The sequence below is a fragment of the Hypomesus nipponensis genome, chromosome 12 (assembly GCF_054491055.1).
Source record: "Hypomesus nipponensis isolate SF chromosome 12, ASM5449105v1, whole genome shotgun sequence".
Classification (NCBI taxonomy): Eukaryota; Metazoa; Chordata; class Actinopteri; order Osmeriformes; family Osmeridae; genus Hypomesus; species Hypomesus nipponensis.
The window spans coordinates 2,193,346-2,220,076 of record NC_140372.1 but is presented as its reverse complement, the minus strand read 5'-3'; the positions used below and the strand labels follow the sequence as shown (position 1 = coordinate 2,220,076).

The 26,731-nt window shown below is 45.2% G+C and overlaps 1 protein-coding gene across 1 annotated transcript; it reads left to right on the top strand.

Annotated features, from left to right (window-relative positions):
- The first annotated feature begins 5,345 nt into the window (after positions 1-5,345).
- On the top strand, positions 5,346-12,393 carry cobll1a (cordon-bleu WH2 repeat protein-like 1a). The gene is made up of 11 exons (XM_084668564.1): positions 5,346-5,526; positions 5,688-5,889; positions 6,313-6,538; positions 6,815-6,856; positions 6,949-7,058; positions 7,209-7,412; positions 7,603-7,705; positions 10,277-10,609; positions 10,738-10,958; positions 11,034-11,330; positions 11,903-12,393. The coding sequence occupies exons 1-11, from the start codon at positions 5,435-5,437 to the stop codon at positions 11,954-11,956; spliced, it is 1,884 nt and encodes a 627-aa protein (XP_084524690.1). The 5' UTR covers positions 5,346-5,434; the 3' UTR covers positions 11,957-12,393.
- Positions 12,394-26,731: the final 14,338 nt, after the last annotated feature.

The window sequence follows — 26,731 nt, the reverse complement described above, 5'->3', positions numbered from 1 at the left end:
TCAACCGATCGTTTGAAACCCAATATAGCTTTATAGATCTCGGCCGCTTGTAACTAGCTATATCTCTGTTTCACTTAAATCACCGTGGGTCTCGATGCATACCTTAGTAGACGTGGATGTAAAAATAACAGACGAGGTAACAGATGTCGCCATATTGATGTCTCCGTGCATTTTCAGGACTCGGGTAACATCTCCACCCAGACGACTCGGAGGCGCTCGAGCTTCGGTAATCGTATGACTGAGATTACACTTGACGTGAAAAAGAACCGAACTACACAAACATGGCCATGTCACTCTCGATCATTTCCAGAGACATAGCCTACTGACTACGGACACCTAGGCTGAATCAGTTTACAAACGCGTCAGTCTCCCATCCCTGTGGTCCATGGCTGAATGATGCGGGTGTCCCTGGGCGTGTCCTCACCAGATGTGGAGCCTATTCCTTATCATCGACTGAGGAGGACAGCAAATGTCCTCTAAAGCAAGGGACCGTCATTTTTATTGGACACTGTGTTTTAGAACTAAAAGTTATATTTCTGATTCTGATCATATCAATGTCGTGACACCTGAAAGGTTTTTCATCTAGGCCTATTACATCTTATAGCGTCGACCTTTTCTCACATTTGACACTGATTTAACGAACGCGCATTGATCTATCGGGGATTGGGCCTGTTGGAAATTAAAATCTCACCTGTACATTTGTCAAAATATATTGGCCTAAGTCTGTATTTATGAATCGTGTTTTGAGACAAAAAAGAATTACATCATAAAGGTGTAGCCTACGCCCCTCAATGTCGTATTGGTCTCCAAAACGAAAGGTAGGCTATGCCTGTCAAACAATTAACTGTCCCTTAAATACGTTCTGAATCATTGATCGACGTTAATAACGAATAGTTAAACCAACCACTTTCAACAAATGAACATAGACATCATAAGCAAAATGTCTGGTAGCCTAGCCAACAGCAATGATTCCCGCAGGCCCTTTACTGGTTATTACTTAAATGAACGTACGTGGAATTCTAAATTGTTTTACGTGGGGAAAAAATACATATAGATGTTAGACTTGTGATCGTATATTATTAATAGCCGTACGATTACACTAAACATGTTTGACGACTAACGTATACATCGCGTCTTTAAACGCTCCAGTCAGATCTGACAGAACGGTCCCACTCACCATTATAAACCCGGCCAGGTGGGGATCAGCACAAAGGTACATCCCATTTACCCGAATAAAAATCCTTCACCAACAGAAAAGATTACTGATCAGAAGAGGTTACGAGTCCTTTTTCTTTAGTTATACATCCGCTTCGGGTATTGATATATTAGCATGGAAAAGGACAGGCATGAGATTGTAGCACGCTCTTGATATGTAAAAATCAATAAACGCTTCCGGTTTGACGGGGTAAGGCAGAGGAGGAATAGAATGTCCCAGAATCTTAGTCACCTAGAGGCATAGGCAAGTGGTTTTAATGAGTTAATATTATGCATAAAAAATAGCAATACAAAAAAAAACATTTCCCCCGTAAAATATCACAATATCTGTCACTTCTTCAGCCGCTACAACACTATAATTTAAATAACCCCATTTAGGCTACTGTACTTTGTTTGCCTTTTTATGTTATGGTGCGGCAATGTGCTTTTTATTGGCCGTTTTTGCGTTTTAAGTGTTCTACTTTTCTAAGAGTAGGCACATATTGAATCTTGTTCTTATCTCTATATTATCAGCACTAAACTTAAAATACTAGATTTGCCCAGAGTAGATCAAAGCGTTTTTATTTTGCTTTCAACTTATCTTAGAGGAGACCAGGAGAGGGAATGTAATAGTTAGTGTGTGTGTATATATGGTATGTGTGATTGTGTGTGTGTACATGTATATAACCTTGGCCCTGGAGTTTAATTCCAGAGACTGACAGTGTCTACAGTAAACAGTGGCAGGCCAACTGTGTCTTGGGTGACCCACAATATTTTTGAAACAACGCTCCCTGCTGGTAGTATCTTGTAATTACAGAAATCAGAATGACATATTCCAACTGTATTTTTATCCATTCAGGACTGATGAAATGGCATATTTTAAATACATGTAAACAAATATGTCAGTTATGGTTACCTGTGCTATATGTACTTCCATGAGTATGAATACTTTCATTACAGAGCAAGGGTAAAAATTACAACTGTAACAATTTGTTGTTAAGAATCTCAACCTACAACAGAACCATAGCCAACTGCTTCATATTACTCCCAAGATTTGTAGACACTTACTCTGTAATAACTTAACTGTCTGACCTGGCATTTTGAGAGGCCGGGCAAACCAACCCTGCAGCCAGAACAATGAGAGTTGTGGCTCGAAGGCTGAGTTCACGGCTGCTTTTCCCTCTTAGCACCAACCTGTGAGGCACCAGCAGAGTTCATTAGAGGAACCATGATGAATTTGGGGTGGCAGTTCAAGCCTTCCAAACCTGCAGCTTGTAGGTTCAAGCCTTCCAAACCTGCAGCTTGTAGGTTCAAGCCTTCCAAACCTGCAGCTTGTAGGTTCAAGCCTTCAAAACCTGCAGCTAGTTGGTGGGCAGACTGAGTTCTGAGATGTTTCTGAGATGGAAAGCTTCAGCACGCGCACACACACACATGCAAATATACACAGTCAGGCTAAAAGGCAGGCGAAAACACACACACACACACGTACCATCAGCAAACACACATTTGGAGAAAGACTTCCTGAGTTGGCGTGATAGACTACCAGTGTAAACACAGCAGTAATAACAACAGTTTTGGGGGGAGGAAACAGATGATTTCATACCATAACCATCATTTCCAGCCCTAAAAATGTATTTAAAAAAAACCTTAAACAATAAACCAACATAGTCAACATAGTTTCAAGCAAGATGGAAGGGTTTGTGAGAAAAATGAGAACAGTCCCCAGCCTGTACCAGGTCTTACACTGCTGCTACCAGCAGACAGACTCAGTCCCAGCCTGTACCAGGCCTTACACTGCTGCTACCAGCAGACAGACTCAGTCCCAGCCTGTACCAGGTCTTACACTGCTGCTACCAGCAGACAGACTCAGTCCCAGCCTGTACCAGGCCTTACACTGCTGCTACCAGCAGACAGACTCAGTCCAAGCCTGTACCAGGTCTTACACTGGTGCTACCAGCAGACAGACTCAGTCCCAGCCTGTACCAGGCCTTACACTGCTGCTACCAGCAGACAGACTCAGTCCCGGCCTGTACCAGGTCTTACACTGGTGCTACCAGCAGCAGAGGGACAAGCTTATGGTCATAATCGGTTTTCTTTTGGTCCCAAAGCGATCCAATATAGCTAATAAACAAGACTGAGTTCAGCCTCATCTGTCAACTGGATCTGTGCTTTGAGGTTACTCACCATTAGCCCCAAAATAAGATTACCAGATTACAGTCAATGTGACCATGTGCACTCAAGACTTAATTTGATTAAATTACCCCCCCCCCCCCCCCCCCCCACCGACAAGCTGACATTTTTTCTTCACAGCAGATTAATTGACAAGCACCTGCCCGCGCCAGTATATTCTCCCTGCTTCAACACCGACCTATGCAATGGCTTTCTGTTCAACCATAATATCCATTATCCTCTTTGTGTATCTCAATCCACTATCACAAGACAGAAGAGGCTCATAATCACTGAACTAGGATCAGATTACTTCTCTTTCCATGGAGACCTGTATCATTACGGTGGATTACTGAATATCTGACCCAGAATCAGCCTGCAGGTCAGGTCAAGCATTTATGTAATCCAACAGAGAAGCCGAGACTGTAGTTATTCCTCCCACTGTACCGGAGAGAGAGAGAAACCTCAAAGCCAGCCTGGGTCATCCTCACTGTTGACAGAACAGAATAAGCACAGGAAACACTGCATGTTAAATCGTTCTGGTATTAGCCATCCTGCAACAGGCAGAATGAGGGAGGTAAGAAGATTATGAACATATGCTTTTATAAATGGAAGAGACCGAAGGTAGGGCTTCAACTTTATTTACTTGTGGTAATAGCAGACCACAACTTTCAGTCTTTTGGCCACTTGCTCAGCCGGTTATATGTAGGCTACACAGGACACAATGATGTCACAGACCTGGGCTTGGCCAGAATGTCGCAGACAAGGATTAACAGAACAGGACCTCTCTCCTTCCCTCCCTCCCTCCATTCCGTCCACCCCCTCTCGTTCAGTCAGTTGAACTCATAGAGAAACACTAACCGTCATGTAGGAGAGGAACACCACGGTCACGGGAGAGGTGAGTAAACACAACCGGCTCGTCTAAATGTCAAAACTCAAGTGTTTTCATTGTGTATCTAGCTTGTTGGATATAGCCTCACTGTACACTAATCCTCCTTTACTCAGGGGGAAAAGTAAGCTTATTGAACTCCTCATTATCTGAGTGAACCACCCAGACTTAAAGCAACATGGCCTCTGTTGGTATTGTGTGGATCTACTGTGTGAACAGGTGGAAATACGATATTGTTGAGTGGCGCACTTACCCACACCACAGCTACATGCCAACCCAGACATTGGGGCTGAAATTAGATCGTTGTATGGGCTGAATATCTGCGTTTGTATACATAGCAGTGGTCTGGACACCCTGGAACCCACAGGAATAAAGTGGATCCGTATAAAACATAGAAACGGTGTAGGATTAATTCATCATACATGAATACATATAAACACAAGTCTTCACTCTGCTACATTGACAGAATAAAAGAAGAAAAAGTGTGACTCCCTGTGACAGGATCTGTAAGATCTATCTGGAATGCTAAATGCGGTCGACAGGTTGGATTTACCAATAATATCAAACCATATAATAAACTTGATTAACATGTTATATATTGATTCACGTGTTGCCAAGTAAAATGATTGTTTGTGACAGTCACCGAGGGACAGTTGTCAAGTTTGGGCGCTGTGCCTGACATGCCTTCATTGAATCCTCGAGAGACTAGCGGCATTGAGCGGAACACACACACACGCACAACCGCACACACGCACACACACACACAGCTGTCGCAAGGGCATGTCTCGTGCACGCAATTCCAAAAATACACAGGGCGTTGTCTTAATGTCGATACGAACCGGTGAGTTTGTAAACCTTTATAAAGACACTTCTGGCCCATTAATTCATTACATCAACACTTGCAGCTTCCCTCAAGAGTTTATTTCAAATTGAAATTATTTTGACGCGTTCCTTTTTAAATGTAGGTATTTAAAAGTTATCGTGTGTTGACACAGCCACACTACGTTCAACTACTCACCTTCAACTTTAAATTTAAGAGAGAAAACTAACAAACTTCTACGTTTCCTTCTTTCACGTATTCTAGAGTATAGTTGATTTGGTAAAATCTCTGGGGGTTCCAGAATAGTCGCTCCTACCTGAAATCCAGGTGAGAACCGCAAAGGTTCCGCCTCCCAGCGAAGCCTGATGGAGGACAAAGAGAACCAGCTGGATAGGGACCACACTCTGGTTGTGGTTCTGCCAGGGGGGGTGGAGAAGACAACGACAGTACATGGAAGGTGAAATATATGAATACGATTAATCATATTTAATTAATTCAAATGTACGGCACGTAACTACGTCCACGTAATTATGTGTACCGGACGACATGGGCAGTGATGTACGCTGAATTCCACAATATTGATTATGTTTGTTTGCTTGTTTTTTTTATTGTTGTCAGCAAGCCTGTGATGGACTTGCTTGTCACACTGTGCGCCAGATATCACCTGAATCCCTCAGAGCATCACGTGGATCTCCTCTCGCCCAATAGCAACCAGATCACGTTCAAACCGAACTCTCCCATTGGGAGCCTGGAGGCTGAGAGAATAGTCCTGAAGCCCAAGGAAAGCGAGGAGAAGGTCAAGAAGACCTATATTCCAGAGGTACAGACCCTCAAAGAGCACATGCACAGGATGACATGTGCAGGCTTGTGTGTACTGACTGTCTTTTAGCATAATAGTGATAGAATGTGTAATGAACTGACCTCCCTCACCTTCAATGCTGGGAGTTCCTGAATGCCTTCCCGTGTAGAACTACATATCACTCGAGGGTGGAAGTTTGGTTTCAACATAGGTGTGAACAAACATGTTTGATCCCCCTGTATGCTAACACTACCTGCTCTGCTGCTCAGTATTGGTAGTATGTGGATGAGAGGGGCCTGAGGAGAGAGGTCTGCATTTGGACCCTTCTCAGAGAAGTGAGATGGTTAGATTGCATTTAGGCTTGATTGCCTGCCCCCTTGCCTACCGGAACAAATCTAATCTCATTCTGTGGGAAACACTGTCACCAATGATGTCCCTCAACAGGCCACCGTACGCCTGTTGATCAACTACAGGAAGTCTCACAAGACAGTGGTGCGGGTCAATCCCAGAGTACCCCTGGAGGATCTGCTGCCGGCCATATGCCAGAAGTGTGAGCTTGATATGGAGTCCACCATTTTACTGAGAGACTCCAGTTCCCAAGAGCCCTTGGACCTGTCCAAGTCCTTGAACGGCCATGGCGTGAGGGAGGTGTTTGCCCAGGACGCAGCAGGTGAGAGTCCTTGTCACCTTAGATCAGCGATTCCCAACCTGTGGACCAGTGAGGGTAACAGATGGCCCCCCAAACCAATGAAAACGAAAGTAGGAAAAATGTGTATATAGCCTATAAAGTAAAGTAAGGTCAATTCACTTTTCAATTCTTACTCATTTAAAAATTGCAGTTTGCCTTTAATTCATCATGACCGAAACACCAAGAATTGCTTGCACGTTGAAACAAGCTTTGATAACTATTTGAATTGACTGACAGTCTCTTGTATTTCTTAAACAGCAGTCAGTCTCACAGATGTTGCCCCATCACCAACACAAGAAGGTAGGATAACCTAGTTAACTCAGAAAACAACAACGTAATCGTAATACCACCGATCATAATCAGCTTCCTTAATATCCTTCATGTGTTAGCAGATGTGGAAGACACAGACCTGCCAAAGAAAAAAGACAAGACCCCTAAGAAACAGAAGGAGAACAAGGGCTTCTTCAGCTTATTCAAGAGAAGGAAGAACAAAAGTGAAAAGGTATGAGAAAGAACCTGAGCTCTGATCCACGTTCAGATCATACCTGCCTTGGAAATGGAACATACACATGAATAATGAAATATTATTATTTTTGTCTGATTCAAAGACGACACAACAGCCTTACCTGTGTTGTTTTTATCCTGCCAACAGGGGGCGTCGGTGAGCGCCCCAGTCTCGCCCGGTTTGAGCCAGAGGGCGGTGAACACGTTGGGCAACCACACCTCCAACACGCTGCCCCTGGACGCGCCCAAGAAGAGGAGAGCCCCCCTGCCGCCCATGGCCGCGTCCTGCAGCGTCCCCGCCAACCTCAACGAGCACCTGGGCTCTCGCTTGCCGGGCTCACCTCAGGGACAGGTGGGTGACGGGGGCTCCAGGGGGAGCCATGGTTTCACTTCCTAGCTGTCGTTCAAAGTCTGTTCTCTCGTACAGCTAAATGCCTCTTATGTTAGTGATGGTTGTCATTGGTGTGAGTGTTGACTTTGTGCGATGGAGGGTAAGTGATGGCTGCAGACTGAAGCTGATTGGCTGGCGGCTGTGTTGTCAGGCCGCAGGGCTGAGTCGTGTGTCCTCGACTGAGTCCTGCCTGAGGACCAAACGGAGGGCTCCCCCTCCCCCAGGAGCCACATCCCACCCCGCAGACGTCCCAGGTCAGTCTGCTCTCAAGACCGTTTTCACTTGTGAACTTAGCAGCTCCGCAGTAGTCGTGGTGGAGATACGGTTTGGGTTAGAAACACTGAGGAATGCTAGAGGAATGTAGAGATTCAGATTCACCTGGAGATGACTGAGTCGAGTGCCTTACCTGTGGTCATGTTTGTGCAATTAAAGGTCATCATCTGACCATGCCTGTCCTGTAGAGCTAGACTGGGTTATTTAAAGCTGTTTGATCATGCAAGGAAAGCTTGACCTGCATGTACTTTAAGTGTTTGCTTGAGATGACACCACCCCCTAGTGGTCGCTGAGAAGAACTTTTCAGTGGTTCCTGTAATCCCTGCTGACATTATAGCAGAGATCAGTGGCTTTGAATATTCCTCAGTCTTACATCCACACAATCCCTGCAGCTTTAGTCAAAGTCTTGTTAGGTCAAGATGGATTCTCATCCCTTGAAGTGTCAACGTCAGATCTATCCACCCAGTAGAGGATTCACGGCTGTTAAACCCCCACCTCTGTCAGCCCTGCCAAAACAGTTGAACCATATCCAGTGTGGTTTTTGACTCCACCAACTCAAATGAAACATTTCCATTTTGACATACTTGACCCCTGGCTGTCTTGCTGGCTTTCATAGTCACCAGTCTGCTGTCACAGACCATGTTCTCCAAAAGAGGTTAATTGCTAAACTTTGTATAATGTCTGGGTAAGTACTGTGAAGGATGAAGGTGACTGTGACAGTAGATTTGTGTTCTGTAGTTCTCCATCCTGGTTCTTGAGTATAAACATGATATACAAGCGTAGTGTTCAGTATCAAAAAGTAGCCCTCTTGGTTCAACCAAGCTCTCAGGCCCAGTGTCCCAGACATGGTAACGCGAGAATAAAACCATTTTCAATTGAGATCTTGGTTGTGTTTTTCTCTTACTTTAGGACGAGGCTTGATCCATGTGTGGGAAACAGGGCCTTGGTGTTTGTGTCAGTAGTCTAATCAGGCTTGCTGGGACAGTGCTGAAGCCTGCCCTGAGGTTAGGGCGCTGGGGCAGTACTGAAGCCAGGCCTGAGGTTAGGGCGCTGGGGCAGTACTGAAGCCAGGCCTGAGGTTAGGGCGCTGGGGCAGTACTGAAGCCAGGCCTGAGGTTAGGGCGCTGGGGTCCAGTGTGTTCTCATCACCAGGTTGGAGAGAGCTTGCCTTGTTCTAAAGCATCGCTTTGTTTCCTACCTGCAGATTCTGTGTCACCTGAAGAAGGCAAATAAGAGCTGTGTCCTCCTCCTCTCCTTCCTCCTCTCCCTCCTCCTCTCCCTCCTCCTCTCCTCCTCCTCCCCCTCACCCCCTCTCCTCCTCTCCCTCCTCTGCCCCTCGCCTCCTCCTCCCCCTCTCCCTCCTCTCCCTCTTCTCCTCCTCCCCCTCTCCCTCCTCTTCTCTTCTCCCCCTCCTCCTCTCCTCCTCCTTCTCCTCTCCTCCTCTGCCCCTCTCCTCCTCCTCTCCTCCTCCTCCCCCTCTCCCTCCTCTCCTCTTCTCCCCCTCCTCCTCTCCTCCTTCTCCTCCTCCTCGCTCTGTGTTGCTCCTGTCTTCTGCTCGTCTCCTGGTCCTCCTGCTGCTGTGGTGGCCTCCTCCTCCTCCTGCTCCTGCTCCTCCTGTTCCTTAGCTGGCAGACTGTCAGGTTTTTGTGTGTAGTGGTGATAAAGCTGTGATTCTTGTGTGTTGATTCATCGTTGTGGCTTCTCGTTGTTACTGCTGTTTGCTAGGCTCCCCTGTGTAATCCTAGATCCTGCGTGGCCTCTGAATGGTGCGGATCACTGGAGTCAAACAGCCTTTTGTTTCTTATACATACTAATTTCTGTGCCTGTAAAAGTCTTCTAGTTAGTCTGGCTGTTTCTGGATTTGGTCATGCTGGTTACTTTATGTTGCCAATTAAATGTTTAATATTAAAATATTGACCCTCGGTAGCGTGAACAATGTAACCCTTTTATAATCATGAAACTTCATCTGTCTAAATGTTGAAGTAGTTGTTTCTGTTTAGTTTTCTTCATGTTTTTTTTCCTGTTCTCTTTTGACATGTTTTCTACCACTTCACTTGTTCACATGTTTACTCACCTCATGCACAAAATGTTTTATAAACAACATCGTCTATACAATTATTTTGTTATCTAAAATGTATTAATACAATTTCAAATGACTTTAATAAACGTTTAAAAGTTAGATCTTGATTAGCGTTCTTTTATTTATTTAAACATTATTTGAATCTAAATGGGTGTTTTAGTGTTTATCTAATGGGTCCACCTGTTTTATTTATTTAGAAGAACCTGAGGCGTCCCTTTCCACAGCTGAGGAGCTGAGAGAACGTGAGGAGATCTCTCCAGCTCCTGCTCTCTCCCACCCCAGGGAGCACGGCAACCACCCAGCCCCAGATACTGACTCATCTGTGGGGGACGTGGAGCCCTCTGCCCCCTCTCCCTCTCCCTGGCTGAGATCCTGACCTCCTCCCTGGTCAACAGACCCTCCACCAGACCCTGTAGTCCTGCGGCTGGGTCCTCTAACGACGCCCTGCCGTCACAGCCTCATCACGGTGCAGGTTTCACCCCCGCTGTCGGCAGCCCCGTCATCCTCCGAGCGACGCCCGCAGGGGGGACCTGGAGGGGAGGCTTGACCACGTTCAGGGTGGTGCCTAGGGGCTCGTTTCTTAGGCAGAGGGCCCTGGAGCAGGAGTCTGAGACGGTGGCCTTATGCCAGGACCCCCCTTGCGCCCTCTCCGCTGGCCCTGCCAGGCCCCCAGACAGCCCTGCCTGGCCCCCAGACAGCCCTGCCAGGCCCCCAGACAGCCTGGCCTGGAGCCACGAGAGACTGGGTTCTCCCAAGCCTGAGAGACCCACGCCACAGTCCCATGCTAAGCTCAGTCCTTCCACCAGTGGGATAACTTCCTCTCCCCCCCACTCCCCCTACCCTCCCCCCACTCCCTCTACCCTCCCCCCCACTCCCCCTACCCTCCCCCCCACTCCCCCTACCCTCCCCCCCACTCCCCCTCCTCTCCCACAGGCCTGTGCGGTTCTGATACCCAGCCTGGTCCGGCCCGGGAATCAGAGCGAGCGCTGGAGAGAAGCCACATCACAGAGACCCCCGAGCCCCACACCCTGAGCCCGGGGTCACCCATCCTCACCCGTAACCACGGAGACACCGGCCACGACGTCTCCTCCACCTCAGAACAGGAGCCTGGCGACGGAACGTTCCGGAAGGCCTCCGAGGCGCCTCTGGACACGGCAGCACTCTGTCACCCACCAGAGGAGGACGAGGGGTTCTGCTTCCCTCCTCCCCCTCCCCCCGTGTTCTTGGAGATGGAGGGAGAGGGGGCCTGCTCCAGCCCTCCCTCTCCCTCAGCAGGGTCTTCCCTCCACAGAGCTGATGATGGACGTGGTGAGGAAGGTCTGGTCCCAGAGACGTCGCCCCGACCCAGGAGGCTCTGCATCGCCAAGCTGCTGAAGAGAACCGGGACAGTACCTTCCCGCTTCGCCCAGGCGGTGGCGCTAGCCGTGCAGAGATCCCAGCCGGGGCCCCGCGATCAAGGCCTGCACCTGGAGACGGAGCCCTGTGCCCCCTCCTGTGCCCCCTCCTCTGCCCCCTCCTCCAACATGGTGAGAGACAGTCTGCCTCTGACGTAGCTACGAGAGGAGTCAAGTCACGATTCATTTATCGCTTTTAACGCTTGTTCACATCCGTCTAATGAGGCTCTCCAAAAATGGTTTATTGTTTAGTTGGGTTTTGGCATGTTTTCAAGTGTAGAGCGAACGTTCCTCTTGTACTGATGAGATTCTCCATTCCAAGCACCGTGCTGCATCCTCGTTAGCATTAGGTAAGGGCGTACGACAACATCCTACTGTCAATGAACCCAATGGACCCCAGAGGAACTCTATACACAGGAAAGGGCGACACATTCTACAACTTCCTCTCATTCACCCTCAATGTATGGAGACATTTGTCTTCTTAGACAGCCTGGTCTGTCTGGGCAAAGCATGAAAACCCCTTCATGTTTGTCCCTTTGTCCGGCAAAGGGTTTGGGTGTGTGTGTGTGTGAAATGTGAATGTTCATGACAGTTTAAAACGGGATTTACAGTATGTGGGACATACACAGTCACACACACACACACACTATGAACTTTCAGAGGAAGTTCATGATGTAAATATATATTTGCCCTCTCTCCCTCAGGTGCCAGAACGACTGCCTTGCTCGTCCCTGAGTGGAAGTTCCTGTTTGGGATGAGTCCCTGCCGTCCGGACGGAGCTGCAGACAGGTCACATGACCACCAAACCACCCCACCTACAACTCAGCTGCCAAATTCCTCTGGAAGTTAACCAGACAATTATTATTTAGCAAACCAGAATCTTATGTTGCAAAAAAAAGAAAAGAAGATTGATTGATTTTTTTTATCCCCAAGGGTATGATCACAGTTACTGTGTTCAGGATGACTGTTGTCTCTGCTTCTGAGCACTTATTGACCAATTGGATGCAGTGGACTGTTATGTTGTGTTTGTGTTTGAAAGTATTGTTCTTGTATGAACAAAGACGCCAAAATCTGCTGGATAGACCATGTTCCTGATCCTAAGGTCCTGTTTGTGTTCCGTTTCCTACATTTTGTGCCAAGACTGATGATGTGATGCGACGAAATGACCAATTCTGTCAAGAATAAACATGGATGTGTTGGATCTAGTTTTCATTTTGTCTTTGTAGTCCGTGTTAGGTGAAGACCGAAGCTGCTGTTTGCTGCCAGCAGGGGGCAGCATGATGCTGGGGAAGGAACTGCAGGTCTTCAGGAAAACAGTTTGTGTTTTAAGGATCATTAAAAATGATTTATATGATCATACACACACATGCTATTTATAGAGATTGAAGAAGACTTGTTCTGAAACAAGAAAATACTTTTCTTTTATTCATTAACATCTTTTTTTTTTAAGGTTGTGGCCACAATTATATTTATTCCCCCCCCAAAAAATCATAGAACTATTGCCATTTGTTTTGTTTTTTATGAAAGTTGCACATTTTTGTGTTTAAGAGAACAATTTAAAGCCCTTGTCATTTTACCAAAACAAATGTCTATATCCTTCTGTTCATGTTAATTCTGTATTTTTAAACTGTGCAGACCCACACAGCACACACAGTTATATCTTTAACACCCGCAGCCTTAAAGCTGAACCGTGGAAATGTTTTGCCACGGATGAATCCACAGAGCTATCGATCTGGCACCAGCCTATGGAGAAACAACAGCCGGTCTTACGAGAGGAAGCAAGCCAAAACTGCTCGTGGCTAAACCTACAATCCTGTCCGTGAAACTGAGTGGGCTCGCTGGATACAGGCCGGCCTCCCTGCATCCCTCGCTCCACCAGGAGAGGAAGGGCCGGATGATGGGAGGCGACCTTTGACCCTGCCGTGTTTCCGCGGCGCTCTCTCCAGAGGGGCGTCCTGCTCCTCAAGGGCACGGCGGTGTCACACAGCCGTTGTCATGGAGAATGCCATTACCACCCCCGAGGGAGAGGGTGGGAAGGAGGAACACACACACACGTGCGCACTAAGGCTCTCTTACACACATACACTCAGACTAGTGCCTACCACCAACACACACACACGATCTCTCACACACATACATTATAGAACCTACCATCAATACACGCTCACACACACACACACACACACACACACACAGGGAGGCCTCCCCCCCCACTGTAGCCAGGAAAGATTTCCAGTGTAAGTGACAACTGTGGCATTATCCCTTTTAACGATAAAAGGTTAAATTTGAACCTGGGCTAAGATGTTATATTCAATACCATGAGATAAGTACCCAGACACACAAGATGCTGTGGAGCTCATCTGATGACACACACACACAGTAGCACACACACACACAGTAGCACACACACACACACAGTAGCACACACACACACACAGTAGCACACACACACACACAGTAGCACACACACACAGTAGCACACACAACCAAATGCAGAAGAGGCCCTCTCCTCCTGTCGTAGCCTGCTCTGGTGTTGTGTGTGGCTGGGTGTTGACAACCGACAACGACCATTACCATGGAGACGTGACGTTCTCTGATGAGGAGAAGAAGGCCTCTCAGGGGGAATAATCGAGAGCCGAGCAAACAGGCTGCATAATCAAACCCAGAGTAGTCTCTCCAGGTGAACCCAACCCTGCCCGGTCTGACTGAATTAGTCTAATCAGGGAGGCGTTGGTCTGGTGCTTGTGGCTCAACGGACCTCTCATTAATCAGAAAGTTGCCGGTTCGTTTCCCGGCCGTGAAAAATGACGTTGTGTCCTTAGGCAAGGCACTTCACCATACTTGCCTCGGGGGAAATGTCCCTGTACTAACTGTAAGTCGCTTTGGATAAGAGTGTCTGCTAAACGACTAAATGTAAATGTTGTCCATTTGTATCCATGTGTATAAATACACATGGATGCACGGAAAGAAAGTAGTATTGACAAACGTGTAAATGAGACTGTTGAACACACATCTGCTTAGGAATTCAGAGTTACATTGCACAGTTAAACCAATCAAACCTAATGCACACACAGTATGTAAATGATATATACCACGCACACGCATATCAACTACTGTTGCGTTCTCAAGGCAATGAGGATGATCAATAAATGTGCACCCCTAGGCAGTACCATTAATGGCTGTTGTGTATTTATTTATTCGCTGCTCTGTTCATTTAGTTGTATATATTTATCCATCATGTATGCTGTTCCAGGAAGCCTGAGGGGAAATACAGAATAGGTATGAATATGATAACTGTTAGTGAGCCAGAAGGCGGGTATCACTGGGAATAGGAAAAACCTCAAACCTGTGTGTGTGTGTGTGTGTGTGTGTGCACTCGTAAATGCATGCCTGTGAGCGTGTACGTGCGTGTGTGCGCCACTGAGCTTTCTTATGTGTGTGTTTACGAAGTGTCTTCACTGGGATTCAAATAATCAATGGATGAGTAACCCTAAGCGGTGTTTGGTCGGGCACACGGTGGGAGTGGTGTTCTTTCCTGCCAGGGGATACGCTTCCCCACAGAGAGCGGCTGCTGCCAAAAACGTTCCCAGCGCCAGAAGGGATTTTAGGAAACTGGTGCGGGGAGAACCACACAGACGACCTTTGATCACAATGCGCTCACTTCCCTCCTTGGAAAAACGGAAAATCACTTGGTTTTCTGTGATTGCTGCAGTCAGATCCTTGCAGCGTTTTTCTGTAGGAGAATGTGTGTGGTAACGTGGTTCAAATGTTTTGAGGATGACATTTATGTCGTCCTTTGATGTGCCAAATAGTCTGACGTTGCTTCTGTGACTGTAAAACAGGGTTGAGAAAAACATGGGGTATTTTTGCTCACTTAAATAGGAGGCAATACTGTACATTTCCCGTTTGTGTCATACAAAGTAAGTTTAACAAGGTAAACAAATAAATACATATTTTTTCTTTTCCTCTCTCCAACATTTCTTTTTTGTACACTGTGATGTACTTTACACGTGACAAATATAATATACGATATATGAAACAATTATTTGATCAAACTGTATTTTCCCATGTAAGCACGTGCAATCTTTTATGAAAAGGGTAAGAAGGGTATGACCCTCGACAAACAATTTCCGAGGCCTGAAGGACTGAAGCCTTTCACATCCCACCTGTCTCCCAGGCTTACAAAGGACCTGGGGGAGGAGAAATGACAACCCGTCCAAGCCGAGGGACTGGGAGGATGGGACCACGCTCCTGTGTCTAGCAACAAGAACAGTTCATGTTGATGGGTGAGCGGGGGGGTCTCCGTGAGAACGCTGATAGATTCAGATACCCCGTCTCTCCCCGCGCCATTTTTCTTCATTCCCCCAGATCTCTGTGATGCTGACTGAGTGAAAAGTGAAGCTTAACGAGAAATTCTTTGTGCCTCCGATTCAATCCAACGACAAGCTGACACAATTTTGCTGGTCTATGTTTCACCAATGACCTTTTGTTTCAGTCAGAGACACTCATCTTCCTCCTGTAAATAGGCTAATCTCTATGGGAATGAAGAAACAGTACTGAGCCTGTCAAAAGTTTGGAAACCCCTTGTCTTTGTTTGAGTGACACATTCATGGTCCTATTGTCAATATGCAACAAACTAGGTCATTTAAGTGTGAAGATTTAATTTGACCAAAATGAACAGCTATTGGTACAAAAAGCTTAATTTTCATCAAACTGCCATCTTAGGCAATATTTGGAGAACATGCTAACTCATTATATACATGTAGGTTGAATGGCCTATAGACCGTGGCTGAGTGACTGATTGAGTGACTGAAGTGATGCATTAAAAACATGTGGTGCATGTCTCTCTACACTTTTGACAGGCACTTTTTAATCATGTTGGTATTCCAAAATGTAATATTAATTCATATTATTGTTAAATGCATGTTTTGTTGCTTCAGGGGAGTTGACACGACAGAGTTCCTTGAGGATTTAGGTTGGTTGAGGGGCAGTTCTATGGGCTTATGTGAAGCCCTCAGTGATATTGCTTGTAAAAAGGGCTTTACAAATATATTTTGATTTGATTTCAGTTGACGACGTTCCTTGCTCCGGACACTGATATATGATAATGCACTACTATTTTATTATCAATAGGGGGCACAGTAATCACTATTTACCATAAATGTACTGTTAATATTACAGTAACTTAACACTTCTGAGATTGTTTTTTTTTTTATCATTCTCTGGTTCTGTATATTATTATACATTTTGTTCATGTTTAGCCAATCTAATCACTCATCAAAAATGTAGTTGATTAAAGTATTTGTTGAATTTGTTGAGTGGAAAAGGCTCCTCATAGGAAGTGGTTAGGGGCCTACAAATATTGTTGCTTATCCGTAGGCCAATCGCTTATACTTCACAAAAGTATTAAACTGACATACTTAACTGAACTGATGATAAGGTTGATCTGGTTTGAGCATATTTTGCTGCAACTGATGGTAATATGGCGCATGAATGGGTAGAATCTGAGGGGGGGAAATCCAACCCATATCTCTGTCGCGATTAATAATTCATTTCCTTTCCTCGATGCTAAAACAACAACAAACTGAACAACAGCAGAGATAATATATTCAGTCAAAAACTCGATGTCTGGCTGGAGAACGGAGAGGACAGTGAGATGTGCAGCGAAGTGAAACACGAGCGCACCCCGACAGGGAAAGGCTCAATGTCACTCTGCACGGCGGAAAGAAAGAAAAACAAACGCCAGAAAAGAAGAAGAAAACAAGCCGGCAAATAATAAAAAATAAAAGAATAAAGTCTTAACAGCTCAATTTGAGCTAGTAAAGTTTAACCAAGTTTTAAATAATAACTGAATATTTTGAGAAATTCAGAGCAACTCTCATGCTATAAGTCACGTGGACGAATATATTTATACAGGAACAATACTTTACAACTATACCTAAGGTCTACCTTAGTAGGACTGTTTGTGACTGTTTATCAAGGTCTCCATTCACCGTGGCCACTTAACGTGTAGAAGAACTGTAGACTTCGTGATGGCAACCAATTCCATGGCCTTCATTTGCTACCTGTGAGTACACAAGGCTTCAACCGATTCAGTGCAGCAGACGGTGTCTATTTGGCGCATAAACTGTATGTTACAACCTGTAAAATGACTGACATGAGTGTGCTCGTGTCATTGCCCGCTAATTAGTTAACTCATGCGATTAGCTTTTGTTGAGTTTTCGTGGATCAGAATTTCAAGTTTTCTGGTGTTCACAAACCATCGTCCCAATCAGTATCTTCACCCTTTATCACGGAAGTGGTAAACGAATGAAATGATTATCCCAAAACCTAGAAATATATTATCAACGCCGCCTCTTTCTTTTGTCAGTCGGCCACTTGTACATCTTAAATTACAATTCCCTCATAACCCCAAGACAATTCATACAATAGTCTATGTTTGAGATGTTCTGTCACAGACTGCTTTATGTCCTAGACCTAGACTGTTTCAAAGCTCATACGTGTTCTCTTCTTTGCTAGTCTCTCAGAGGTTTTCTCAAGGCCACTGCTTGTTTTTAACACACTATGAGCCCCAGTAGTGAAAACACATCTCTATGCTTCTTGCTGTTGTTATGAAACAAGATAATTGCAACTTCGAAGTACGACAAGTTTGACAGAAAAGTGTAATTATATTCCTGCAGAGATGATGTCTATGGCCCAGTCAGGAGGTGTAGAAAACGTTGTTCAGCCACACCAGGTTCTTCTGGACCAATCACACCTGGTGCTCCTGGACCAATCACACCAGGTTCTCCTGGACCAATCACACCAGGTTCTCCTGGACCAATCACACCAGGCTCTTCTGGACCAACTCACTGTGTTTGGATCCTTTTCCTGAAAGCGTGTTATCATGGCGTTGGCGTGGACACCGTGTACGGCAGTGAATAGACACTGGCAGGGCCCCAGTCAGCAGCAGATTGTTGTGTTGGCCCCATGAACGTCGGGACTTTGTGGAGAGGCGTTCCTAGGTCAGCTCCAGTGGCTTCCCCTGTACTCACCCTGACGGCCCGCTCTCCCACTCGGTTCAACAGTAAAGAAGTCCTTTACAAGAGTCAGTAGCCTGGTGGGAAGTCGCAGTGACCTGTCTGAGGGGTTTTAACACAGAGTACCTTATTGTGTTCCCCAACACACTCAATTTCATGTTGGCATTATTAGAATTATTTTGAGAAAATAACATTTTTAATTTGTCTGCCTGTGTTACACGGTGAGGCATGCATATAAATATATATCGAACAATGCCATATTTTCACGTTTGCACAGATTAATGGTGACGTTTTTCATAAGCGGTATTTTATCAGCAACATTACAGCATATTGACCCACAAGTTCTTCACAGCCTACCTCATTCGTCAATGCCTGTCTTCATATACGAGGTGAACGATTGACTCATGGCACCAGCTATCTATTACATTTGTTGATTTGTGTGTTTATATATATAATAAACATATATAATACAGACTTTACTTTCGAGTCTGTATGATCATAGAACAATGATTTTATTAATCTCTGGTATAGGAATAATCTCCCATTTTGATTTAGCTCAGTTGTTAGAACATTTGACTGCAGATTGTAAAAGGTTGCAGGTCCAAATCCTAGAATAGTATGTTGCTTTGGATAACAGTGCCTGCAAAATGAACATACTGTTACTATGACTACTCATAATATAGTCCTGATCGTTCATTGCCTTCATGTACATTTTCAGTTAAATTAGCAGATGCCTTTATCCACAGCAACATGCAGATAATACATAAAGAAATCAGATCCGAAGATCAAGGATCAAAAGTGCAGCGTTCTGATAGTATTTCATGTACTGGAGCAGTCTGTATTTACTATCCACATTGCTAAGTAATATCTTAGCTCCTAGACACAAACAAAAAATATCATTAGAATCTTATGAGTGAGACAGTTGTGTTTTCGTTTGTGACTAAAATGGCCGTTTCCATTCCTCTTTCAGAACTACTCTGTACACAAAGTTATTCATGTTCCTTTTTTCTCTTTTCTACTTTTAGTTTTTCAGGGTCTTGTCCATCTGACGTTGTCATGGCGATGTCAAGATACTTTTGTGTAGAAGCTGGTTCGACATTCCGAGGCGAGGAAAGGGTTTTAGATGGAGTTCATCCACTGCTGTGATGGAACAGAAAACATTGAACACACACATTTTTTTTTCAACGTGTCAGTGCTTCCTTTCCACGTCCACAACCACACATCCATCTGGGCATAGCTGGCTTTGTGAGTACGAGAACGGAATAAAATAAAATACCTTTTATGAATTCAGAACCGCAGAGGCAACTGAATAATGGAAATCAATGAAATTTTTACATGGACTAAAAGTCAAGAGTTCCTTGCTCATTAATTTTCAAGTCTCACTCAGGGCTAAGCTTAGCGCAGTTATAACTCCTCACACTTCCTGTCTAGATCCTCTTCACGTCTCCAGTAAAGTGATGTCTTTATGTTGCCCAAAACGCAGATGTTGTTGGAATTAAATACCGCACCCACTAAACAAGTTAATGCTGCACACCTAGGATTTTAATCAATATTAATAAATTGATTGCACATCAGACACACAATGTTTAAACGCATCGAGTGAAAGGATTTCAAAAGAGGCTTTTCTATTTCTCAATCAAATTGTGTGAATGTTTTGGGATGACCCCTTCATTTTTTTCATTAAAAGAAATTACCAAAATGTACATTTTGGTTGAATTTTCGACACACAATTGTTCCCTTTGCTTTATGATCGTTGCAACAGCAAGGTTATCAACCCAGTATTTTCTGACAGAAAAACTATGTTGCGATTTTAATTGAATGTTTGAATATGAATTCCATTGAAGGACTGACCACAATATTGTTCTAATCGAGATATTCCATTTGATGAATGGGACAGTTATTCCTTACAATTATTTCATTTAAAGTAGACATGATTGAATACAAGCGATGATGACACGAGGCGTAAAAGCAGTTACATAGAGATTGTGTCTGGCGTGGGATCTGTGAAGATGAACAAGCCAGGCCGTAAGGCCTTCTATCTATCTTCCTCTCTCTTACCTTCCTTTATCTCTTTATCTCCCTCAGTCTTCATCTTTATCTCTCACTTTTTCTTTGGCCTTCCCCCTCCATAAACTCTCATTTTCTCCCATCTTTCTCTGTCTTTTTTCTCTCTCCCTTCCTCTCTTTCTCTCTCCTTCCTTGCATCCCTCTCTCTTCCTCTCTCTTTCTCCCTCCCTCTCTCTCTCTCTCTCTCTCTCTCTCTCTCTCTCTCTCTCTCTCTCTCTCTCTCTCTCCCTCCCTCCTTCTCTCTCTCTCTCTCTCTTTCTCTCTCTCCCTCCTTGCATCCCTCTCTCTCCCCCTCACTCACTCTCTCTCCCCCTCACTCTCTTTCTCTCTCTCTCTCTCTCTCTCTCTCTTTCTCTCTCTCTTCCTCCTTGCATCCCTCTCTCTTTCTCTCTCTCTCTCTCTCTCTCTCTCTCTCTCTCTCTCTCTCTCTCTCTCTCTCTCTCTCTCTCTCTCTCTCTCTCTCTCTCTCTCTCTCTCTCTCTCTCTCTCTCTCTCTCTCAACACCCTAACCAGAGGAGAGATTAATGCCTCCCTGTAGTTTCCTCATCATCTTCACATCCTGTGGGTCATCCCTGCTTGGCCTTCTCAGGCACAGCCTCTGCTGGGCTCCACCCAGGGAGACAGTGGAGGCCCAGCGACCCCTGACCACTGACCCCTGGTGGACAATGGACCAGGACACCCTGACCCTCCTCCATCCCTCTGCTCTGGTACACTGTAACCACATGGTGTCTGTTCACATTCAGAGTTGCTCAATTCGATTTCAGGAAAAAAGAAATGTTTTCAGAAGGGATAATTACAGAATGGGTTCCTGTCTCTTACCCCCTTCCCTCCCTCACACACACACACACACACACACACACACATTAGTACACTGTACAGTCAGGAAGATTTGCACATCAACTGACACTTTACAAGCAAAATCTCTGCGCTCTTTAGCAATATGCTAAATTCCGCTTCGACTTGTTTTGAAGACTGTGAAGGCTTGTTTTCTCCGCCGTGTCACAACTGTCACGTGTGGTTGACACATCAACAAGGCAGAATGAGATCAGACACCTAGCACCTGTCCATCCACTCACAAAAACACAGCTCACATACCTTCATTTTACCTGCAAAACAAACAACAAATAAACAAACAAGAAACAAAGTCTTACAATCCCGCTTGGAGATCTTACACATTAAAATGTCAACCTTTAGCACCAAAGTGAGGATGCTTGCGCTCAAAATATTAAAGACACATTTTCTGGGTTGTCATGTTATGAAAGAAACCAACTATTCTCCGACACCGAATTCACTTTTATTCCGTTCATACAGCGTCGGAATTTCATTAGAATACTTGAGAACTGCTCGGGAGGAGTGTCCTGGTTTTTAATGTGTGGTATGACTATTTCATATCAGTAGGGATAGGGTTGTCTGCGGAGGTGATTGACACAAGCCCATATTAGGAGGTGCTTTTGGAAATAAGCCCGTGGAGACCCGGTGGACGAGGCCTGAAGAAGAGGCAGCGTCTCCGTCAGGAGCCCTGCCTTTTTAACCTCGCTCATTTGTATGCCGATGCACAGTTAGCGAGCATCGCTCCAAATGGCTGAGACTTCCAGACTGCCCCCCCCCCCACCACCACCACCACCTCTCCTCCGCTCCCCCCCCACCTCCCTTAACACTCAGCCACGCAAGCCTGATCCCGTCGAGGGTCCACGACGATATGCAGCGCCGAATACTGAATCAAAATGGACCCCCCCGCCCCCAATTAATAATCACGTAGTTCATCTTTTCGACACCGCGGCGTGCGCAGACTCTGGCGCAGCAGATCTCGTCTTGCCCGAAGTTGGTGAGAGTGGAAGTTTGGAGATGGGCTTTCATTTGTGCCAGAACACACCATGTCTCGTGTGTCATGTTTGAGCTTGGTGTGAGAATGCCTGTGTGACAATCATCTGTTCTGTTTCTCCCTTATGTGACAAAGAAACTCAGACAAATATGTTTAAATTTTGTTTTAGATCCCACTTCCAGACCCAGAATTAGAAAAATAACATGTCAAACCAGGGAGACATATTTGCTGTCACGTAAGAAGATAAAACATCGCTTTACCCTGTTGTGACTTTGAACTGTTTTAGACAGTAATAGACAGATTGTTTTTGTCATACATTGCAGTGACCTTGAACTCTGCCATCTCCTTTTCAAGATATTCCATGATACTTCTAAAAATATTCCCCTCCGAAACAGACTGATAGAATTTACAAGACCTTAATGTCATTTTTAAGAAATATCACCACAAACATACAGTACATTTTTTTTTGCCTTCATCATTCTGAGGTAGTTATCATTTAGCACGCTTCCAGGTCCAAGGTTATGAATGTTTGAACATACCTCATGAAAGGCACGAGAAAAGGTTCAACGTCTGTTGTTTCAAAATGATCTTGTTTTGTTTCTTGGCTATATTACACATGCTGGCACTAATTATACAAGCTAGGAAGTCTTCAGACAGTCAGAAATGAAAACTCGACCGTTTTTGACATATTCATTTAAAGTTGCTAATCAGATGTAAATATGCAAAGCGTGTCCCTGTGGGCTTTCTTTGATATGCAAATAGGGAGTGCAAACAAAGGTGGAAGAGAGGAATTTCTTTTTCAATATAAGACAATTTCCAAGGTGGTATTGTCGTGAAATCTTGTTAGAGAAAGAAAAAGAACTGCAGTTATTTCAGAGCATTTCTTACTGAACTCTCCAGTTTGCAGATATAAAATAATGTGTTGTACAGTATTCTGCAGTGACTTCAGCGGAGCAGTGGTCGCCCTGCTGGAACAGCCCTAACAGCTCTTTGTAGCTACAGCAGCTGTACCACACATGACACACTGAAGCCTCCTGTGGCCTCTTCACATGGAAACAGCTCCACAGTCTTCTCCTCTTTACTCCCTCCTCTCCTCCACTCCTCCTCTCCTCCTTTGAACTCCTTCCCTCCTCCCCTTCTCTCCTCCTCTTCTCTCCTCTCCTTCTCTCTTCTCTCCGACTATCATGACACTAGCTTTCTGGCCAGCAGTTATCAGTTTGATGGGATGTAAAAGGAAGGTCAGGGTTTCCATAATTCACTACCACCATAAATCACATTATATGATCCTGGTATACATAGACTATCATGGCTCACCTACGCATGCAGAATGACATATTTACTGCTGTATTTAGTTAAGGCATTTTGGTCTCCATGTGATAGAGGTCATTTAGGGGAAAAAACCCCATCACAATAAAAAACACTGCTATATTTGTAAGAAACGAACTGAACTGTACCAATACACCTGTCCCACGAACAAAACAAAATGTATTTTGTGTGTATTGTGCATATTATTCAATGACTGGTATATCATATCAAGATGTTTGAATTTTTTTATGTGATCATCCTTAAATCTTCTTTTATTTATGTACCATACTGGTCATTTTTGTTATTAGGCTTTACATTTTGATGGTATTTAGCTCCAACCTGGTCTGTGCTGATAGTTCTGGAACAGGAAAACAGCCTCAGTGGTTTGTGGAAGGAAGCACTGAAGGGAAACTGACTTTTATTGACATGAAGCTGTCAAAATGGAAACTGCAAGACTGTTCATTTCCAATTTCAGTCCGCAGATTGTAACCCCCGGTGGCAGTCCTCCCTGTCTCAAGCACCATTTCCCGACTCCGCGGTGTGGAAAACATGATTTAATTCCCGTTCAACGCTTTTCATCAGATGCTGCATCTCTCCAAATGGTCTTTGTCTACCATTGTATTGGAGGAGTAATTGTGCATTACTGTGTAGATTGTGTGGTGTAATGTGTTCCTGGTCTGTCTCCTGCAGCTGCAGAGGCAGTGGAACAGTAACCAGAGGATTGGAGGAATGTCATTCACTGTATGTACAGAACACTGCAGTAAATAACACATTTAATCCCAGATTTGAAAAGAAAACTAACATTTTGCCAGCCTCTTTTGAAACTATTTCACTGTGTGTGTGTGTGTGTGTATAGGACAATACTCAGTCAAATAAAAAAAGCCTGAATCAACAAATGGCTTGATGATCAACCGAACAATAAATGTTTGAGTGACGGTGTGTCTGAGAGAGCGATAGTGAATGAGAGAGGGAGAGAGAGAGAGAGAGAGAGAGAGAGGGGGCAATAGAGAGAGAGCAAGAAAGATCTTCATCCTAGCCCCAAACGCGTCTTGTGAATCCTGAAGAGAGGTCTGTCAGGTCCGGAAGCAGCATCACTATGGAGAACCACTTTTAGATCAGGACACATTTACACAGCTGTTGATAAAGACCACTCTGACAAGCTGAGCTAGGCTAGGTAACAAAGCGACACACTGCGGAGTAACATTTATTAACCCGGCATTAAAGTTCACCCTAAAAGAGCTTGCGTTTCACAGGAGCTGTCAGTGACCTTTACGACTGCCAAAAATGTCACTGAAGGTTTAAGGCAAAGAAATCCAGTCATACTTAAGCAAGCTTTCAGAATCCTTGACATTTTCTCTGATGTTGCTACAGCATAGCAGCTGGAAGAATCCACACTGGCCCTCCTAAACAGGCACACTGGATGCTGGGCTGGGACACTGACGGAGGGGAGGAAGGTAGGTCTGATTGGAGAAAGGAGGAGGAAGATGACAGGGCTTTGAACACTGTTGTCCTTCCTGAGCAGAGAAATGGCATTGGGACAGGCCACAGTGAGATTGCATTGAATTGACATGCTTTCACTGTGTTGTGTTGTGTGTGTGTTGTGGTGTGTTGTGTGTGTGTTGTGTGTGTGTTGTGTGTGTGTGGGAGGAGTGTGGGGGGGAGTCATTTTATTATGACTCATAATGTTTTCTTTTCTGTATTTATCTTTCTTTCCTTTCCATCTATGTTCCCTTCTTCACACACACACACACACACACACACACACACACACACACACACACACACACACACACACACACACACATACACCACTACTGGACCAGTGCTGTGTCAGACTGTCACTCAATAAAAGGGCAGAGAGAGCAGAGCTAAAGACAGGACATCCCAAATGGAAGAGAGGAGGAGATGGAGGAGGGGTAGAAGGAGGAGGAGGGGTAGAAGGAGGAGGAGGGGTAGAAGGAGGAGGAGGGGTGGAAGGAGGAGGAGGGGTAGAAGGAGGAGGAGGGGTAGAAGGAGGAGGAGGGGTAGAAGGAGGAGGAGGGGTAGAAGTGGACTGGGCTCTCCAGAAAAGATCTCTAGATAGCAAGGTAGTCCCACACTGATTCACGATCCCTTAATCCCAGCTGGCAACCTCTCTCACACACCCCTCCCCTTACCCCCCACACACATAAACTCTCTCACACACACACATACTCACACACACATCCTCACACACTGTCACACACACCCCACACTCACACACTCTCACACACACAATAGCCCCCCACTTCCCCTCCAGTGTTTCCAGAGCCGGGCTGAGAGGCAGGACCCTGCGGGCTCTGAGGGGGAGGGGCCACCAGGCTTGACACAAAGCCAGACACATGAAGACAGATTGCAACCTTCTCCACCTGCTGACTACTGTGTGTGCGTGTGTGACTACTGTGTGTGCGTGTGTGTGTGTACTCTCCCTAAAAGGTGTAAGCAATGAGCTCATGTTCTGTGTTGATGAATGTGCTCCATGTTTCTCCGAGCCACAGCTGTGTGATTAGGTTACCAACCTGCAGCTCTGACTGGAAACCTTAGCTCATCTCTCTCTCCCCCCTCACTCTCTCTCTCCCCCCTTTCTCTCCCTCTCAATCTCTCTCCTTCTCTCTCCTCTCTACATCCCTCTCCCTCTCTCCTCTCTATCCTTCTTTCACAAGCACACACACACAACAGTACAACTACTATCTGCCGACTGCAATTTTCCTCCACATACACACACACACACACACGCACACAAACACACACAAACACACACACACACACAAACACACAAACACACACACACACACACTGTGGGAATTGACCAGAGAGGCTCCTAGCTGGCAGAGTAGACAGGGAAACCAAGGCTAACCAACCTCAGGCTGAACCATCCTCTCTTACGTGGAACAAAAACCACACAAGCAGTTATTCACTCTTAACTCATTCTTGATGAAGGTTGACAATAACAAGTATTTTTTTAATGTTTTTTTTTTTTACCATCATATGTTTAAGTGTGTGTGTGTGTAGGTGTGTGGGTCTATGAACGTGTGTGTATGTATGTATGTGTGTGTGTGTGTGTGTGTGTGTGTGTGTGTGTGTGTGTGTGTGTGCTCCCATGTCCTTTCAGGAAAACAATCGTCTTTACATTCTGAGGCCAGGAACAGCCATTCGTTTAGAGAGTGAAAAGAGGAATTCCAAATGAATTAATTACAAATGATTCTAAATGTCAAGTATAGATAAAGCCTAACACCAATCTCCTCCTCTCTAAAACACAGGAGCTTTTAAATGGCTCTCCGCCCATCTCTGTCTGCCGAGCG

Excerpts from the sequence above, each read along its gene's own strand:
- cobll1a (XM_084668564.1), top strand. The coding sequence starts at position 5,435 with ATGGAGGACAAAGAGAACCAGCTGGATAGGGACCACACTCTGGTTGTG. Across the intron at positions 7,059-7,208 it reads GGAAGAACAAAAGTGAAAAG|GGGGCGTCGGTGAGCGCCCC; the intron begins GTATGAGAAAGA and ends TCCTGCCAACAG. Across the intron at positions 7,413-7,602 it reads CGGGCTCACCTCAGGGACAG|GCCGCAGGGCTGAGTCGTGT; the intron begins GTGGGTGACGGG and ends CTGTGTTGTCAG.